The 19,706-nt window shown below is 48.1% G+C and overlaps 1 protein-coding gene across 2 annotated transcripts in view; it reads left to right on the top strand.

Moving 5' to 3' along the window:
- The window catches only part of megf10 (multiple EGF-like-domains 10), a 116,588-nt gene that overhangs the window by 62,476 nt on the left and 34,406 nt on the right, over positions 1 to 19,706 (top strand). For both annotated transcript variants that reach the window (XM_045693502.1, XM_014143939.2), the window contains exons 7-8: positions 5,195 to 5,315; positions 5,763 to 5,899. In XM_045693502.1, coding sequence (XP_045549458.1) covers positions 5,195 to 5,315; positions 5,763 to 5,899 — 258 coding nt within the window. The remainder of the gene's footprint in view (positions 1 to 5,194; positions 5,316 to 5,762; positions 5,900 to 19,706) is intronic.

The following is a 19,706-nucleotide window of genomic DNA, read 5'->3' as shown; positions in this document are numbered from 1 at the left end:
GGGCCAATGCGGTCTGGGATGGTCCAGACTCAGCCCGGGGTGACTACCCTGAGTTCACCCGCCGCTTCCTATTCCTATTCCATTTGAGACAGGAGACGAGGAGCGCTCAGGATTTCGCTTTGGAATTCCGGACTCTCGCCGCTGGATCGGGGTGGAACGAGCGGGCCCTGATAGACCACTATAGGTGCAGCCTTCGCGAGGATGTCCGCCGGGAGCTGGCTTGTAGTGACAACACCTCCACTCTGGACCAACTGGTGGATTTGTCCATTAGATTGGACAACCTGCTGGCTGCCCGGGGACGTTCCAGTCGGGGCCTGTTCGTTCCGACTCCCAGTCCATGGAGATAGGGGGGGGCTGCATCGAGGAGGACCGGAGGGGGGGGGGGGGGTCTCTCCTGCACCCGATGTGGGCGCAGAGGACACACTGTGGACCGGTGCTGGAGAGGTCCCTCCGGGAGTTCGGAGGGCAGGCAGAGCACTACTTCGACCCCCCAGGTGAGTCCGCACCAGCCACACCCAGAGCCCCCTGTCGACCACTTGTACACCTCCATTTGTTTTCCTAATTTTTCCCCTCACTTCCAGTATAAGGCGCTAGTCGATTCAGGTGCAGCTGGGAGTTTTATGGACCGTGGGTTAGCTAAGAGGTTAGGGATTCCCCTGGTTCAGCTGGACCACCCCTTCCCCGTGCATGCCCTAGATAGTCGACCGCTAGGGTCAGGCCAAGTAGGGGAGGTCACCGTGCCACTGGTGATGCAGACGTGGGGGGGTCATGAGGAGCGTATCAGCCTGTTCCTCATTGACTCCCCAGCGTTTCCGGTGGTACTGGGAATCCCCTGGCTAGCCACACACAACCCCCAGATTTCGTGGGGGCAGAGGGCCCTGACGGGGTGGTCGAGGGAGTGCTCAGGTAGGTGCATAGGAGTTTCCATCGGTGCGACTACGGTGGAGAGTCCAGACCAAGTCTCCACCGTGCACATTCCCTCAGAGTATGCCGATTTGGCTATCGTTTTCAGTAAGACGAAGGCGACTCTATTACCCCCCCATCGACGAGGGGATTGTGCGATAAACCTCCAGGCCGACGCGGTTCTTCCTAGGAGTCACGTGTATCCTCTGTCTCAGGAGGAGACAGTGGCTATGGATACATACGTCACTGAGTCCTTGAGACAGGGATACATTCGGCCCTCTAAGTCCCCCGTCTCCTCGAGCTTCTTTTTTGTGAAGAAGAAGGAGGGAGGTCTGCACCCGTGCATTGACTATAGAGGTCTAAATGCTATCACAGTGGGTTTCAGTTACCCACTACCTCTCATTGCTACGGCAGTGGAGTCATTTCACGGGGCGCGCTTCTTCACGAAATTGGATCTCAGGAGTGCGTATCCGAGATGGAGATGAGTGGAAAACCGCATTTAGTTCCAGATCGGGCCATTATGAGTACCTCGTCATGCCGTATAGGTTAAAGAACGCTCCCGCTGTCTTCCAATCCTTTGTGGACGAGGTCCTTAGGGACATGCTCGGGCAGGGTGTGGTGGTGTACATCGATGACATCCTGATCTGCTCCGCCACACGCGCCGAGCATGTGTCCCTGGTGCGTAAAGCGCTTGGGCGGCTGCTGGAGCATAACCTATACGTCAAGGCTGAGAAATGTGAGTTCTTCAAACGAGCCGTCTCATTTCTAGGATATCGCATTTCCACCTTGGGGGTGGAGGTGGAGTGTGACCGCGTGACGGCTGTGCGTAATTGGCCAACCCCAGCCACTGTGAAACAGGGGCAGCGGTTCTTGGGGTTCGCTAATTATTATCGGAGGTTTATCCGGGGTTTTGGCCAGGTGGCAGCTCCCATTACCTCACTGATGAAGGGGGGGCCGGTGCGGCTACGATGGTCAGCAGAGGCGGACAGAGCCTTCCATCGTCTGAAGGTTCTGTTTACCAATGCACCTGTCCTGGCGCATCCGGACCCCTCTTTGCCATTCATAGTGGAGGTGGACGCGTCCGAGGCTGGGGTAGGAGCTGTGCTATCGCAGCGCTCGGGCGTTCCTCCGAAGCTCCGCCCATGTGCGTTCTTTTCTAAGAAGCTGAGCCCGGCGGAGCGCAACTATGATGTGGGGGACCGGGAGCTGTTAGCCGTGGTCAGGGCTTTGACGGTGTGGAGACATTGGCTTGAGGGGGCACGTCACCCTTTTCTCATCTGGACCGACCACCGTAACCTGGAGTATATTCGGGCAGCGAGGAGACTTAATCCCCGTCAGGCAAGGTGGGCCATGTTTTTTACGAGGTTTAACTTTACCCTCTCGTACATTCCAGGTTCCCGGAACCGGAAAGCTGACGCACTGTTGCGTCTCTACGACACCGAGGAGCGGACCATCGATCCTACTCCCATACTCCCCGCCTCCTGTCTGGTGGCACCGGTGGTATGGGAGGTGGATGCGGACATCGAGCGGGCGGGTCGGTCAGAACCCACTCCACCGCAGTGTCCCGTGGTCCTGAAATACATTCCGCTTGGTGTTCGCGATCGCCTGATCCGATGGTCCCATACTCTACCCTCCTCGGGTCATCCTGGGGTGGAACGGACAGTGCGGGGCCTGAAGTGAAGGTACTGGTGGCCCACCTTGGCTGAGGATGTTCGGCGTTATGTCTCTTCCTGTTCGGTGTGCGCTCAGTGTAAGGCTCCTAGGCACCTACCTCGAGGGAAATTACAGCCCCTCCCCGTTCCACAACGGCCCTGGACTCACCTCTCGGTGGATTTCCTTACGGATCTCCCGCCGTCTCAGGGGAACACGGCGATCCTGGTCGTTATGGACAGGTTCTCTAAGTCCTGCCGTCTGCTCCCTTTGCCCGGTCTTCCTACGGCCCTGCAGACCGCGGAGGCCCTGTTCACCCACGTCTTCCGGCACTATGGGGTGCCCGAGGACATCGTATCTGATCGGGGTCCCCAGTTTACGTCCAGGGTGTGGAAATCGTTTATGGAGAGGCTCCACCCCGAGAGTAATGTGCAGGTAGAGTGCATTAACCAGGATGTGGGCAGGTTCCTGCGGTCGTATTGCCGGGACCGGCCAGGGGAGTGGGCGCAGTTCGTGCCATGGGCCGAGATGGCCCAGAACTCTCAGCGCCACTCCTCCACTAACCTGTCACCCTTCCAGGTGGTGCTGGGGTATCAGCCGGTCCTGGTGCCATGGCAAGACAGAGGCTCCTGTGGTGGAGGCATGGGTCAAGCGCTCTAAGGAGACCTGGAACGCGGTCCAGGAATGTTTAAGGAGGGCTATGGAACGTCACAAGAAGAGCGCTGACCGCCACCGCAGTGACGCCCCCGTGTTTAACCCGGGGGATAGAGTCTGGCTCTCGACCCGGAACCTGCCTCTCCGCCTGCCCTGCCGGAAGCTGGGTCCGCGGTTTGTGGGGCCGTTCAAAGTCCTGAGGAGGATAAATGAGGTGTGTTACAGGTTACAACTCCCTTCGTATTACCGCATTAACCCCTCGTTTCATGTGTCTCTCCTCAGGCCGGTGGTAGCTGGTCCGCTGCAGGACAATGAGGTGCTGGAGGTCCCCCCGCCCCCCCGACATCGGGGGGGGGTCCCAGCGTACACAGTCCGAGCCATCCTGGACTCCCGACGTCGAGTAGGGAGCCTGCAGTACCTCATGGACTGGGAGGGGTACGGTCCGGAGGAGAGGTGCTGGGTTCCGGCGGCGGACGTTCTGGACCCCCCTATGCTGCTGGATTTCCACTGTCGCCGACCGGATCGGCCAGCGCCTCGCCCTCCGGGCCGTCCCCGAGGCCGGCGTCAGGGGAGGGGTACTGTCACAGGATCCATCGAAAGTGGCGCCCCTCCTCGGTCGGGCGGCGCTCGGCGGTCGTCGTCGCCGGCCTATTAGCTGCCACCGATCGTTGTTTCTGTGTCTTTTGTCTGTCTGTTCCGCACCTGTTTTGTGTCTGTCATTAGTGGGGCCTTATTTAGTGTGTGTTTTCAGTTGGGGTTTTGTGCGGGATTGTTTATTGTCCACTCAGGACGGTGGGCCGTGATTTATACATTTTTACTGACAGTTTTCGTCAGAAGATTTACTGCGCCCCTTGCTTTTTGTGCCGTGTGAATATATATTTTTTGTGTTTATGGGAATGTGTTTTTCCCAGGCAGACTGTATGTAGCGCCCTGTGCCTCGCGGCTTTTTTGTGTGTGTCAATTTATTAAAAGACACTCACCTCCAGCACCTGTCTCCTGCATCTGATTCCGCCTCTACACCAGTCCAAGTCAACTGTGACACATATGTCCACCGGTCTAATGTCCTTTGCTCATGTTTCTTAGCCCAAGCAAGTCTCTTCTTCTTATTGGTGTCCTTTAGTAGTGGTTTCTTTTCAACAATTCGACCATGAAGGCCTGATTCACACAGTCTCCTCTGAACAGTTGATGTTGAGATGTGTCTGTTACTTGAACTCTGTGAAGCATTTATTTGGGCTGCAATTTCTGAGGCTGGTAACTCTAATGAACTCATCCTCTGCAGCAGAGGTAACTCTGGGTCTTCCATTCCTGTGGCGGTCCTCATGAGAGCCAGTTTCATCATAGCGCTTGATGGTTTTTGCGACTGCACTTGAAGAAACTTTCAAAGAGTGGACTGTCATTTCTCTTTGCTTATTTGAGCTGTTCTTGCCATCATATGGATTTGGTCTTTTACCAAATAGGGCTATCTTCTGTACACCCCCCTCCCACCTTGTCACAACAGAACTGATTGGCACAAACATATTAAGAAGGAAAGAATCTCCACAAATTAACTTTTTATAATGCACACCTGTTAATTGAAATGCATTCCAGGTGACTACCTCATGAAGATGGTTGAGAGAATGCCAAGAGGGTGCAAAGCTGTCACCAAGGCAAAGGGTGGCTATTTGAAGAATCTCAAATATATGTTTAACACTTTTGGTTACTACATGATTCCATATGTGTTATTTCATAGTTTTGATGTTTTCACTATTATTCTACAATGTAGAAAGTAGTAAAAATAAAGAAAAACCCTTGAATGAGTAGGTGTTCTAAAACTAGTTAGTTTCTGACAACGGTGGCTAGGGTGCTTCAAGACAAAAAAGGGTTTGAAAGAGATGCTCTTGTGAAATACATAATTTTTAATTAATTAATCAGTCCCTTTTTGTTTCTGACTCGGTCATTTCTTTAAGTCTGTAAGGATTGATTTCATGTTTCTCCTCTTGTCCTATAGTTGTGAGGACCTGTGCCCACCAGGGAAGCATGGACAGCAGTGTGAGGAGAGATGCCCTTGCCAGAATGGAGGAGTGTGCCACCATGTCACAGGAGAGTGCTCCTGCCCCGCTGGATGGATGGTAATACACACACACGCACACACACATAAATTATGTTTGATAGTCACGTGTATTACTGTGAGTTATCATATTGACATTTACAGTAATATAATGTCATAATATAATGGTACTGCAAGGAGTCGATAGCTACGACACCATGTCCATCACCGGAGGTTGGTGGCAACTTAATTGGGGAGGACGGCTCATAATAATGGCTGGAGCGGAATCAGTGGAATGGTATTAAATACATCAAACACATGGCTTCTATGTGTTTTATTCCACTCGCTCCGTTCCAGCCATTATTATGAGCCGTCCTCCCCTCAGCAGCCTCCACATTGAAACATATCCTCTTTTTGCATCAAATGTATTGATATGTGTTATGGGATATTGATATGATGGCCTACATATTGTATTTACTCTGGGATGTTGATATTGTGCTGACACATTCAATGTTCTGTGTGTGTTTAGGGTACAGTGTGTGGCCAGCCGTGTCCGGAGGGGCGCTTCGGGAGGAACTGTTCCCAGGAGTGTCAGTGTCACAACGGGGGGATGTGTGTATCCTCCAGCGGACAGTGTCTGTGCAGTCCAGGCTACACCGGAGAACGGTAAGACAGGCTGGACCAGGCCAAACCAAACTGAGCCATGCCAAACTATGACATGACAGGCTTTTTTTTCTTGATTTATAATATTTTATTTCACATTGTAAGAAAGTTGAGGTAAAATAACAAACACAAACCCTGGATTGAGAAATCACCCTCCCCTTCACCTCCCCCAAAAGGGAAGAAATAGAATAAACATTCTTTTGACATGACATACCATTACACTAAATGGCTCCAATTCAGTCAAACTCAGTAAAGCAGTTTGTCTAGGATCCACTCTTTTGCCAGGTCAGTGTCATTCTAGTCGAGTCATGTGGTCAAGAAAAACTCCTAACCCTAGCCTAGTCCATGGATATCTGTTCATGTCTATTTCACAATTTTTGCAAAGCAGAATATATTTGAAATTCAGGCAGCAGGCTATCACATACAACTATAATGTCATAAACAAACACTGCAGAAGTAATCCCTTGGTTGTATACATTAGTCAGCGATGGCTGAATTGGAATTCAATTGTAAGTGTCATCTTTGACCTACATTAAGTCTATATGTGTTAGTGGAACTATAGCAGACCATCTGTTGCTACTGTAGCTGTCCAATTGATCCCTCCAGACCAATAACAAGGTCAGGGAGAGAGGGAGAGAGGGAGAGAGAGAGAGAGAGAGAGAGAGAGAGAGAGAGAGAGAGAGAGAGAGAGAGAGAGAGAGAGAGAGAGAGAGAGAGAGAGAGAGAGAGAGAGAGAGAGAGAGAGAGAGAGAGAGAGAGAGAGAGAGAGAGAGAGAGAGAGAGAGAGAGAGAGAGAGAGAGAGAGAGAGAGAGAGAGAGAGAGAGAGAGAGAGAGAGAGAGAGAGAGAGAGAGAGCAGCAGGCAAGGCCAAGCAATTAACTAGTGATGCCAACTGTACTTAATAGGGCTTGGAAAAATATAAATACCCACTGGACAAATGTGGTGCACACGTTATCCCAGTCAACCTAACAGTAATATTGTCCGTCTTTAGCAATAAGGGTCAAATCGAGTACAAACAACAGTATGACATGAAGGAATAAAGTAGTCTAGATTGCACTTAACTCAAACATACCTGTAATGTAATTTGATATTGGATCATCAGATATGATACATTTATTATCAGGACTTCCATTTTCAAATATTAACCTGATACATGAGATTTAAAAATAATAATATACACTACCGTTCAAAAGTTTGGGGTCACTTCGAAATGTCCTTGTTTTTGGAAGAAAAGCTCATTTTTTTGTCCATTAAAACAACATCAAATTGATCAGAAATACAGTGCAGACATTGTTAATGTTGTAAATGACTATTGTAGCTGGAAACGGCTGATTTTGTTATGGAATATCTACATAGGTGTACAGAGGCCCATTATCAGCAACCATCACTCCTGTGTTCCAATGGCACGTTGTGTTAGCTAAACCAAGTTTTTAATTTTAAAAGGCTTATTGGTCATTAGAAAACCCTTTTGCAATTATGTTAGCACAGCTGAAAACTGTTGTTCTGATTAAAGAAGCAATAAAACTGGCCTTCTTTAGACTAGTTGAGTATCTGGATCAACATCATTTCTGGGTTCGATTACAGGCTCAAAATGGCCAGAAACAAAGAACTTTCTCCTGAAACTCGTATTCTTGTTCTGAGAAATTAAGGCTATTCCATGGGTGAAATTGCCAAGAAACTGAAGATCTCGTACAACGCTGTGTACTACTCCCTTCATAGAACAGTGCAAACTGTCTCTAACCAGAATAGAAAGAGGAGTGGGAGGCCCCGGTGCACAATTGAGCAAGAGGACAAGTACATTAGAGTGTCTAGTTTGAGAAACAGATGCCTCACAAGTCCTCAACTGGCAGCTTCATGAAATAGTACCCGCAAAACACCAGTCTCAACGTCCACAGTGAAGAGGCGACTCCGGGATGCTGGCCTTCTAAGCAGAGTTGCAAAGAAAAAGCCATATTTCAGACTGGCCAATAAAAGAAAAGATTAAGATGGGCAAAAGAACACAGACACTGGACAGTGGAAGATTGGAAAAAAGTGTTATGGACAGACAAATCTAAGTTTTAGGTGTTCGGATCACAAAGAAGAACATTTGTGAGACAGAAAAAATTAAAAGATGCTGGAGGAGTGCTTGACGCCATCTGTCAAACATGGTGGAGGCAATGTGATGTATGGGGGTGCTTTGGTGGTGGTAAAGTGGGAGATTTGTACAGGGTAAAAGGGATCTTGAAGAAGGAAGGCTATCACTCCATTTTGCAACGCCATGCCGTACCCTGTGGACGGCACTTAATAGGTGCCAATTTCCTGCTACAACAGGACAATGACCCAAAGCACAGCTTCAAACTACTGTATGCAAGAACTATTTAGGGAAGAAGCAGTCAGCTGGTATTCTGTCTATAATGGAGTGGCCAGCACAGTCACCGGATCTCAACACTATTGAGCTGTTGTGGGAGCAGCTTGACCGTATGGTACATAAGATTTGCCCATCAAACCAATCCAACTTGTGGAAGATGAAACCTCTTTAGATTACCTCAACAAATTGACAACTAGAATGCCAAAGGTATGTAAGGCTGTAATTGCTGCAAATGGAGGATTCTTTGACGAAAGCAAAGTTTGAAGGACACAATTATTGTTTCAATTAAAAATCATTATTTATAACCGTGTCAACGTCTTGACTATATTTCCTATTCATTTTGCCACTCATTTCCTGTATGTTTTCATGGAAAACAAGGACATTTCTAAGTGACCCCAAACTTTTGAACGGTAGTGTATATACTGTATATATGCACTAATCCACATCAAGTGGGGATCCTGTGTGGCTCAGAAGCTTGAAATGCCAGCATTGTGGGTTCAATTCACGTGGGGGACCAGTACAGTAAAAAGTTTACAAAAATATCCATCCAATACTGTAAGTAGTAAGCACTTTTTCAAGTGGAATTCCTTACTAAATACAGTGCATTTGAAAAGTATTCAGACCCCTTGACTTTTTCCACATTTTCTTACGTTACAGCCTTATTCTAAAATGTATTCAATCGTTTTTTTCCTCATCAATCTACACACAATACCCCTAAGTGATGAAGCAAAAACAGATTTTTAGAAATGTTTGCAAATGTATAAAAAAACAATGAAATGTCACATTTCAATAAGTTTTCAGACCCTTTTCTCAGTACTTTGTTGAAGCACCTTTGGCAGCGATTACAGCCACGAGTCTTCTTGGGTATGACGCTACAAGCTTGGCACACCTGTATTTGGGGAATATCTCCCATTCTTCTCTAAAGATCCTCTCAAGCGCTGTCAGGCTGGATGGGGAGCGTCGCTGCACAGCCATTTTCAGGTCTCTCTAGAGATTTTCGATCAGGTTCAAGTCCAGACTCTGGCTGGGCCACATTCAGAGACTTGTCCCAAAGCCACTCCGGGTTGTCTTGGCTGTGTGCTTAGGGTCGTTATCCTGTTGGAAGGTGAACCTTCGCTCCAGTTTGAGGTCCTGAGTGCTTTGGAGCAGGTTTTCATTAAGGATCTCTTCATCTTTCCCTCGATCATGACTAGTCTCCCAGTCCCTGCTGCTGACACCACCATGCTTCATCATACAGATGGTGCCAGGTTTTCTCCAGACATGACGCTTGGCATTCAGGCCAAAGAGTTCAATCTTGGTTTCATCAGACCAGAGAATCGTGTTTCTCATGGTCGGAGAGTCCTTTAGGTGCCTTTTGGCAAACTCCAAGCGGGTTGTCATGTGCATTTTACTGAGGAGTGGCCCCCGTCTGGCCACTCTACCATAAAGGCCTGATTGGTGGAGTGCTGCAGAGATGGTTGTCCTTCTGGAAGGTTCTCCAATCTCCACAGAAGAACTCTGGAGTTCTGTCAGAGTGACCATTGGGTTCTTGGTCACCTCCCTGTCCAAAGGCCCTTATCCCCCGATTGCTCAGTTTGGCCGGGCGGCCAGCTCTAGGAAGAGTCTTGGTGGTTCCAAACTTCTTCCATTTCGGAATGATAGAGGCCACTGTGTTCTTGGGGACCTTCAATGCTGCAGAACTGTTTTGGTACCCTTCCCCAGATCTGTGCCTCGACACAATCCTGTCTCGGAGCTCTCAGGACAATTCCTACGATCTCATGGCTTGTTTTTGCTCTGACATGCACTGACAACTGTGGGACCTTATATAGACAGGTGTGTGCCTTTCCATATCATGTCCAATCAATTGAATTTAGCACAGGTGGACTCCAATCAAGTTGTAGAAACATCTTAAGGATGATCAATGGAAACAGGATGCACTTGAGCTCAATTTTGAGTCTCATAGCAAAGAGTCTGAATGCTTATGTAAATAAGGTATTTCTGTTATTTATTTTTAATACATTTGCAAACATTTCTAGAAACCTGTTTTTGCTTTGTCATTATGGGGTATTTTGTGTGAGGAAAACAATTACTTTATTCAATTTAATCCAATAAGGCTGTAACGTAACAAAAAGTGGAAAAAGTCAGGGGGTCTGAATACTTTCCGAGTGCACTGTATATGATTTTGTTGTGTGTGCATTGCAAAGTTTAGCTAATAAAACAACCCTTATGACCAACAAGATATTTGGAAAAACTTTCTAGCCTTATCCCAGTTCCATCTCCCTGTCCCCCATCTCCCTGTCCTCCTCTTATCCCAGATCTAAACCCCATCTCCCTCTCCCTGTCCCCCATCTCCCTGTCCTCCTCTTATCCCAGATCTAAACCCCATCTCCCTCTCCCTGTCCCCCCATCTCCCTGTCCTCCTCTTATCCCAGATCTAAACCCCATCTCCTCTCCCTTCCCCTCTCCCTGTCCTCCTCTTATCCCAGTTCCATCTCCCTGTCCTCCTCTTATCCCAGATCTAAACCCCATCTCCCTGTCCTCCTCTTATCCCAGATCTAAACCCCATCTCCATCTCCCTGTCCCCAATCTCCCTGTCCTCCTCTTATCCCAGATCTAAACCCCATCTCCATCTCCCTGTCCCCCATCTCCCTGTCCTCCTCTTATCCCAGATCTAAACCCCATCTCCCTGTCCTCCTCTTATCCCAGATCTAAACCCCATCTCCCTGTCCCCCATCTCCCTGTCCTCCTCTTATCCCAGATCTAAACCCCATCTCCCTGTCCCCCATCTCCCTGTCCTCCTCTTATCCCAGATCTAAACCCCATCTCCCTGTCCCCCATCTCCCTGTCCTCCTCTTATCCCAGATCTAAACCCCATCTCCCTGTCCTCCTCTTATCCCAGATCTAAACCCCATCTCCCTCTCCCTGTCCCCCATCTCCCTGTCCTCCTCTTATCCCAGATCTAAACCCCATCTCCCTCTCCCTGTCCCCCATCTCCCTGTCCTCCTCTTATCCCAGATCTAAACCCCATCTCCATCTCCCTGTCCCCCATCTCCCTGTCCTCCTCTTATCCCAGATCTAAACCCCATCTCCCTGTCCTCCTCTTATCCCAGATCTAAACCCCATCTCCCTGTCCTCCTCTTATCCCAGATCTAAACCCCATCTCCCTGTCCTCCTCTTATCCCAGATCTAAACCCCATCTCCATCTCCCTGTCCCCCATCTCCCTGTCCTCCTCTTATCCCAGATCTAAACCCCATCTCCCTCTCCCTGTCCCCCATCTCCCTGTCCTCCTCTTATCCCAGATCTAAACCCCATCTCCCTGTCCCCCATCTCCCTGTCCTCCTCTTATCCCAGATCTAAACCCCATCTCCCTCTCCCTGTCCCCCATCTCCCTGTCCTCCTCTTATCCCAGATCTAAACCCCATCTCCATCTCCCTGTCCCCCATCTCCCTGTCCTCCTCTTATCCCAGATCTAAACCCCATCTCCCTGTCCTCCTCTTATCCCAGTTCCATCTCCCTGTCCTCCTCTTATCCCAGATCTAAACCCCATCTCCCTGTCCTCCTCTTATCCCAGATCTAAACCCCATCTCCCTCTCCCTGTCCCCCATCTCCCTGTCCTCCTCTTATCCCAGATCTAAACCCCATCTCCCTGTCCTCCTCTTATCCCAGATCTAAACCCCATCTCCCTCTCCCTGTCCCCCATCTCCCTGTCCTCCTCTTATCCCAGATCTAAACCCCATCTCCATCTCCCTGTCCCCCATCTCCCTGTCCTCCTCTTATCCCAGATCTAAACCCCATCTCCCTCTCCCTGTCCCCCATCTCCCTGTCCTCCTCTTATCCCAGATCTAAACCCCATCTCCCCTGTCCCCCATCTCCCTGTCCTCCTCTTATCCCAGATCTAAACCCCATCTCCCTGTCCTCCTCTTATCCCAGATCTAAACCCCATCTCCCTCTCCCTGTCCCCCATCTCCCTGTCCTCCTCTTATCCCAGATCTAAACCCCATCTCCATCTCCCTGTCCCCCATCTCCCTGTCCTCCTCTTATCCCAGATCTAAACCCCATCTCCCTCTCCCTGTCCCCCATCTCCCTGTCCTCCTCTTATCCCAGATCTAAACCCCATCTCCCTGTCCTCCTCTTATCCCAGATCTAAACCCCATCTCCCTGTCCTCCTCTTATCCCAGTTCCATCTCCCTGTCCTCCTCTTATCCCAGATCTAAACCCCATCTCCCTGTCCTCCTCTTATCCCAGATCTAAACCCCATCTCCCTGTCCCCCATCTCCCTGTCCTCCTCTTATCCCAGATCTAAACCCCATCTCCATCTCCCTGTCCCCCATCTCCCTGTCCTCCTCTTATCCCAGATCTAAACCCCATCTCCCTCTCCCTGTCCCCCATCTCCCTGTCCTCCTCTTATCCCAGATCTAAACCCCATCTCCCTGTCCCCCATCTCCCTGTCCTCCTCTTATCCCAGATCTAAACCCCATCTCCCTGTCCTCCTCTTATCCCAGATCTAAACCCCATCTCCCTGTCCTCCTCTTATCCCAGATCTAAACCCCATCTCCCTGTCCTCCTCTTATCCCAGATCTAAACCCCATCTCCCTGTCCCCCTTTTTACAGTGTTTTATGTCCAATAAAAATGTTTATGTTTTGCACAGAAAAGTTGGCGCCAAATAAAATAATCTGTTGGCCGCCAGTTGGGGAACCCTGACATAGGTGTGTGTGTGTGTGTGTGTGTGTGTGTGTGTGTGTGTGTGTGTGTGTGTGTGTGTGTGTGTGTGTGTGTGTGTGTGTGTGTGTGTGTGTGTGTGTGTGTGTGTGTGTGTGTGTGTGTGTGCGTGCGTGCGTGTGCCTGCGTGTGTGTGTGGACAGTCTGGTTGCGGGGAGGATGAAGGGAGCGGAAGGAAGTGAATGGGAATTTGTGCGTGCACGTGTGCGTGCGTGCGTGTGTGTGTGTGTGTCTGTGTGTACGTACGTGCGTGTGTGTGTCTGCGTGTGTGTGTGGACAGTCTGGTTGCGGTGAGGATGAAGGGAGCGGAAGGAAGTGAATGGGAATTTGTGTGTGTGTGCACATGTGTGTCTGTGTCTGTCTGTGTGTGATCACAGGAGTGTGGATCTCTTCCAGACCAATAGGCTACAGTATGATGCGTGCGGTCTGTCTGCTTCTTGTCAGGCTGGCTGCAGCCAGCAGCCTGGGATGCCTGAGGAAGCTGTGGGGGAGAGACCATAGAAATATAATTCATAGAAAGAGAGACCCTCCCATGCACTACTGCCGCTTGAGGCTTCTGTAGGCTCCTCCTAAGAGGATGAAGCACTGGTCATGCGTCCCAAATGGCATCCTATTCCCTTTATAGTGCACTACTTTTGACCAGGGCTTCAATTGGGCTCACTATATAGGGAACAGGGTGCCATTTGGGACGCATCCTGGGAGTAATTTAGAGTGGGAAACTTTCTTTGTTCTTCAGTTTCTTCCTTAGAGAGACCCTCCCATTGCTCTGCCAGAGCTGGACTTGAGCCAAACCGTCTAGGACAGTAAATCTTCCTTGTATCCTCTTTTCCTTGAAAGCACTATGAGGAAAGTGTGCTTAGCTAGTACTTTCACAACAATTATGCATGTTTGTATGGACACAAGCAAACAAGCAACTTTGACCTCAGAAGACCTGGGTTGAAATAGTACTTGTTTTCTTTTATATGCTTTGAGCATTTGATCGAGTCTGTTTGGAGTTCCAGATGGGTGGCTGTGGATTGTACTTTCGGGACTATTCCATTGCTCCCATTGCTCCCATTGTACCAGGCAAGCTCAATCAAGCTACACTCTTAGAAAAAAGGGTTCCAAAACAGTTCTTCGGCTGTCCCCATAGGAGAACCATTTTTGGTTCCAGGGAGAACCCTTTTTGGTTCCATGTAGAATCTTCTGTGGAAAGGGTCCTACATGGAACACAAAAGGGTTCTTCAAAGGGTTCTCCTATAGAGACATACAAATAATTATTTTACATTCTAGATAGCACCTTTTTTTCTAAGAGTGTAGTTCAAAGTTTAGAGCAATGAATCATGCTCCGATCAGAGTTTTTTGGTTCCTGCAAAAGAGTAGGACTTTGTCCATATAATTAACATTATCAGAGAGGGACGCACCATATACTTAGCCAGCCCAGTGAACCTACAGGAATAGCACTGCAAGTGCACTTTTATGAGTTAATAAGGGTTTGAGGGAAACTAGACGTCATGGCAAAACCTCGGTACTGTATACCATGCCACTGCCTGTGGTTCTGCCTGCCTAGCCACACCCTGCTGGAAACCCAGACTAGGCCAGGCTAGTTCAATGATGGAGAGCTGGAAACCCAGACTAGCCTGGTTCAATGATGGAGGGCTGGAAACCCAGAGTAGACCACGCTAGTTAATTGATGGAGGGCTGGAAACCCAGAGTAGACCACGCTAGTTCAATGATGGAGGACTGGAAACCCAGAGTAGACCACGCTAGTTCAATGATGGAGGGCTGGAAACCCAGACTACGCCAGTTCAATGATGGAGGGCTGGAAACCCAGAGTATACCACGCTAGTTCAATGATGGAGGGCTGGAAACCCAGAGTAGACCATGCTAGTTCAATGATGGAGGGCTGGAAACCCAGACTACGCCAGTTCAATGATGGAGGGCTGGAAACCCAGACTAGGCCACGCAAGTTAATTGATGGAGGGCTGGAAACCCAGACTAGGCCATGCTAGTTCAATGATGAAGGGCTGGAAACCCAGACTAGGCCATGCTAGTTAAATGATGGAGGGCTGGAAACCGAGACTAGGCCATGCTAGTTAAATGATGGAGGGCTGGAAACCGAGACTAGGCCATGCTAGTTAAATGATGGAGGGCTGGAAACCGAGACTAGGCCATGCTAGTTAAATGATGGAGGGCTGGAAACCGAGACCAGGCCATGCTAGTTCAATGATGGAGGGCTGGAAACCCAGTTCAGTGATGGATGGTAGGGTAGTGTTTTGGGGTAAAGGGGGTGGATGGGTATTGTGTGTGTGTGTGTGTGTGTGTGTGTGTGTGTGTGTGTGTGTGTGTGTGTGTGTGTGTGTGTGTGTGTGTGTGTGTGTGTGTGTGTGTGTGTGTTTGTCAACTCAGGAGGGCTCTACACACATCTGGCTAGGGTATCTTAAGATTAATAAACTAACTGTAAGTCGTTCTGGATGAGAGCGTCTGCTAAAAAACTAAAATGTCAATGTAATGTTAATGGTTGGGTGGGTGGGGAGGGAGGTAGGGAGGGAGGGATGAGGCGATGTGTGTGTTATTTTGGGGCGTTAAGTGAGTGCGTCTAGTGACTCGGCAGGTCCACTGTCTGTAGTATTGCAATAGTAAATTCCATTAAGTATACAGTCGTGGCCAAAAGTTTTGAGAATGACACAAATATTAATTTTCACAAAGTCTGCTGCCTCAGTTTGTATGATGGCAATTTGCATTTACTCCAGAATGTTATGAAGAGTGATCAGATGAATTGCAATTAATTGCAAAGTCCCTCTTTGCCATGCAAATGAACTGAATCCCCCAAAAACATTTCCACTGCATTTCAGCCCTGCCACAAAAGGACCAGCTGACATCATGTCAGTGATTATTTCGTCAACACAGGTGTGAGTGTTGACGAGGACAAGGCTGGAGATCACTCTGTCATGCTGATTGAGTTGGAATAACAGACTGGAAGCTTCAAAAGGAGGGTGGTGCTTGGAATTATTGTTCTTCCTCTGTCAACCATGGTTACCTGCAAGAAAACACGTGCCGTCATCATTGCTTTGCACAAAAAGGGCTTCAGAGGCAAGGATATTTCTGCCAGTAAGATTGCACCTAAATCAACCATTTATCGGATCATCAAGAACTTCAAGGAGAGCGGTTCAATTGTTGTGAAGAAGGCTTCAGGGCGCCCAAGAAAGTCCAGCAAGCGCCAGGACCGTCTCCTAAAGTTGATTCAGCTGCGGGATCGGGGCACCACCAGTACAGAGCTTGCTCAGGAATGGCAGCAGGCAGGTGTGAGTGCATCTGCACGCACAGTGAGGCGAAGACTTTTGGAGGATGGCCTGGTGTCAAGAAGGGCAGCAAAGAAGCCACTTCTCTCCAGGAAAAACATCAGGGACAGACTGATATTCTACAAAAGGTACAGGGATTGGACTGCTGAGGACTGGGGTAAAGTCATTTTCTCTGATGAATCCCCTTTCCGATTGTTTGGGGCATCCGGAAAAAAGCTTGTCCGGAGAAGACAAGGTGAGCGCTACCAACAGTCCTGTGTCATGCCAACAGTAAAGCATCCTAAGACCATTCATGTGTGGGGTTGCTTCTCAGCCAAGGGAGTGGGCTCACTCACAGTTGTGCCTAAGAACACAGCCATGAATAAAGAATGGTACCAACACATCCTCCGAGAGCAACTTCTCCCAACCATCCAGGAACAGTTTGGTGACGAACAATGCCTTTTCCATTATGATGGAGCACCTTGCCATAAGGCAAAAGTGAAAGCTAAGTGGCTTGGGGAACAAAACATCGATATTTTGGGCCCATGGCCAGGAAACTCCCCAGACCTTAATCCCATTGAGAACTTGTGGTCAATCCTCAAGAGGCGGGTGGACAAACAAAAACCCACAAATTCTGACAAACTCCAAGCATTGATTATGCAAGAATGGGATGCCATCAGTCAGGATGTGGCCCAGAAGTTAATTGACAGGATGCCAGGGCGGATTGCAGAGGTCTTGAAAAAGAAGGGTCAACACTGCAAATATTAACTCTTTGCATCAACTTCATGTAATTGTCAATAAAAGCCTTTGACACTTATGAAATGCTTGTAATTATACTTCAGTATTCCATAGTAACATCTGACAAAAATATCTAGACACTGAGGCAGCAGACTTTGTGAAAATTAGTATTTGTGTCATTCTCAAAACCTTTGGCCACGACTGTAAGCTCCTATACTTTTATCAGATTTCAGCACAGCAGTCGAGCTACATCCATTCAGCTGTGTAGGACAGTGGTGGCTGTGTGGCGGAGAAATCAGAGGACAGGCTCATCGTAATGGCTGTGCTGGAATAAATGGAACGATATCAAATGCATGGAAACCATGTAGACCATGGAAACCATGTGTAGACCATGGAAACCATGTGTAGACCATGGAAACCATGTAGACCAAGGAAACCATGTGTAGACCATGGAAACCATGTGTAGACCATGGAAACATGGAATCCATGGAAACCATGTTTAGACCATGGAAACCATGTGTAGACCATGGAAACCATGGAAACATGTAGACCATGGCAACCATGTGTAGACCATGGAAACCATATATAGACAATGGAAACCATGTGTAGACGATGGGAACCATGTAGACCATGGAAACCATGTGTAGACCATGTAGACCATGGCAACCATGGAAACATGTAGACCATGGCAACCATGTGTAGACCATGGAAACCATGTATAGACAATGGAAACCATGTGTAGACCATGGAAACCATGTTGACCATGGAAACATGGAAACCATGTCTAGACCATGGAAACCGTGTGTAGACAATGGAAACCATGTGTAGACAATGGAAACCATGTAGACCATGGAAACCTTGGAAACCATGTAGACAATGGAAACCATGGAAACCATGTAGACAATGGAAACCATGTAGACAATGGAAACCATGGAAACCATGGAAACCATGTGTAGACCATGGAAACCATGTAGACCATGTAGACCATGGCAACCATGGAAACATGTAGACCATGGCAACCATGTAGACCTTGGAAACCATGTAGACCATGGAAACCATGTAGACCTTGGAAACCATGTGTAGACCATGGAAACCGGGTGTAGACAATGGAAACCATGTGTAGACCATGGAAACCATGTAGACCATGGAAACATGTAGACCATGGAAACCATGTAGACCTTGGAAACCATGTGTAGACCATGGAAACCGGGTGTAGACAATGGAAACCATGTGTAGACAATGGAAACCATGTAGACCATGGAAACCTTGGAAACCATGTAGACCATGGAAACCATGTAGACAATGGGAACCATGTAGACAATATAAACCATGTAGACAATGGAGACCATGGAAACCATGTGTAGACCATGGAAACATGGAATCCATGAAAACCATGTTTAGACCATGGAAACCATGTGTAGACAATGGAAACCATGTAGACCATGGAAACCTTGGAAACCATGTAGACAATGGAAACCATGGAAACCATGCAAGCCATGGAAACCATGTAGACAATGGAAACCATGTAGACCATGGAAACCATGTGTAGACCATAGAAACCATGTGTAGACCATGGAAACCATGTAGACAATGGAAACCATGTATACCATGGAAACCATGTGTAGACCATAGAAACCATGTGTAGACCATAGAAACCAAGTGTAGACATGGAAACCATGTAGACAATGGAAACCATGTAGACCATGGAAACCTTGGAAACCATGGAAACCATGTAGACAATAGAAACCATGTAGACAATGGAAACCATGTGTAGACCATGGAAACATTGAATCCATGGAAGCCATGTTTAGACCATGGAAACCATGTAGACAATGGAAACCATGTAGACCATGGAAACATGTAGACCATTTAAACCATGTAGACCATGAAAACATGTAGACCGTGGAAACCATGGAAATATGTAGACCATGGAAACCATGTGTAGACCATGGAAACCATGTATAGACGATGGAAACCATGTGTAGATCATGGAAACTATGTGTAGACAATGGAAACCATGTAGACAATGGAAACCATGTTGACCATGGAAACCATGTTGACCATGGAAACATGTAGACCATGGAAACCATGTAGACCATGGAAACATGTAGACCATGGAAACATGTAGAACATGGAAACCATGTAGACCATGGAAACCACGGTAAATATGTAGACCATGGAAACCATGTGTAGCCCATGGAAACAATGTGTAGCCATGTGTAGACCATGGAAACCATGTGTAGCCATGTGTAGACCATGGAAACCATGTAGACCATGGAAACATGTAGACCATGGATACCATGTAGACCGTGGAAACCATGGAAAATATGTAGACCATGGAAACAATGTGTAGACCATGGAAACAATGTGTAGCCATGTGTAGACCATGGAAACCATGTGTAGCCATGTGTAGACCATGGAAACCATGTAGACAATGGAAACCATGTAGATAATGGAAACCATGTAGACCAAGGAAACATGTAGACCATGGAAACCATGTAGACCATGGAAACCATGTTGACCATGGAAACATGTAGACCGTGGAAACCATGGAAAATATGTAGACCATGGAAACCATGTAGACAATGGAAACCATGTAGACAATGGAAACCATGTAGATAATGGAAACCATGTAGACCAAGGAAACCATGTGTAGCCATGTGTAGACCATGGAAACCATGTAGACCATGGAAACCATGTAGACAATGGAAACCATGTAGATAATGGAAACCATGTAGACCAAGGAAACATGTAGACCATGGAAA

The sequence above is a fragment of the Salmo salar genome, chromosome ssa01, assembly GCF_905237065.1.
Source record: "Salmo salar chromosome ssa01, Ssal_v3.1, whole genome shotgun sequence".
In the NCBI taxonomy this organism is placed as follows: domain Eukaryota; kingdom Metazoa; phylum Chordata; class Actinopteri; order Salmoniformes; family Salmonidae; genus Salmo; species Salmo salar.
Note: the sequence above shows the minus strand (reverse complement) of the source record. Positions and strands in the feature narration are given on the sequence as shown.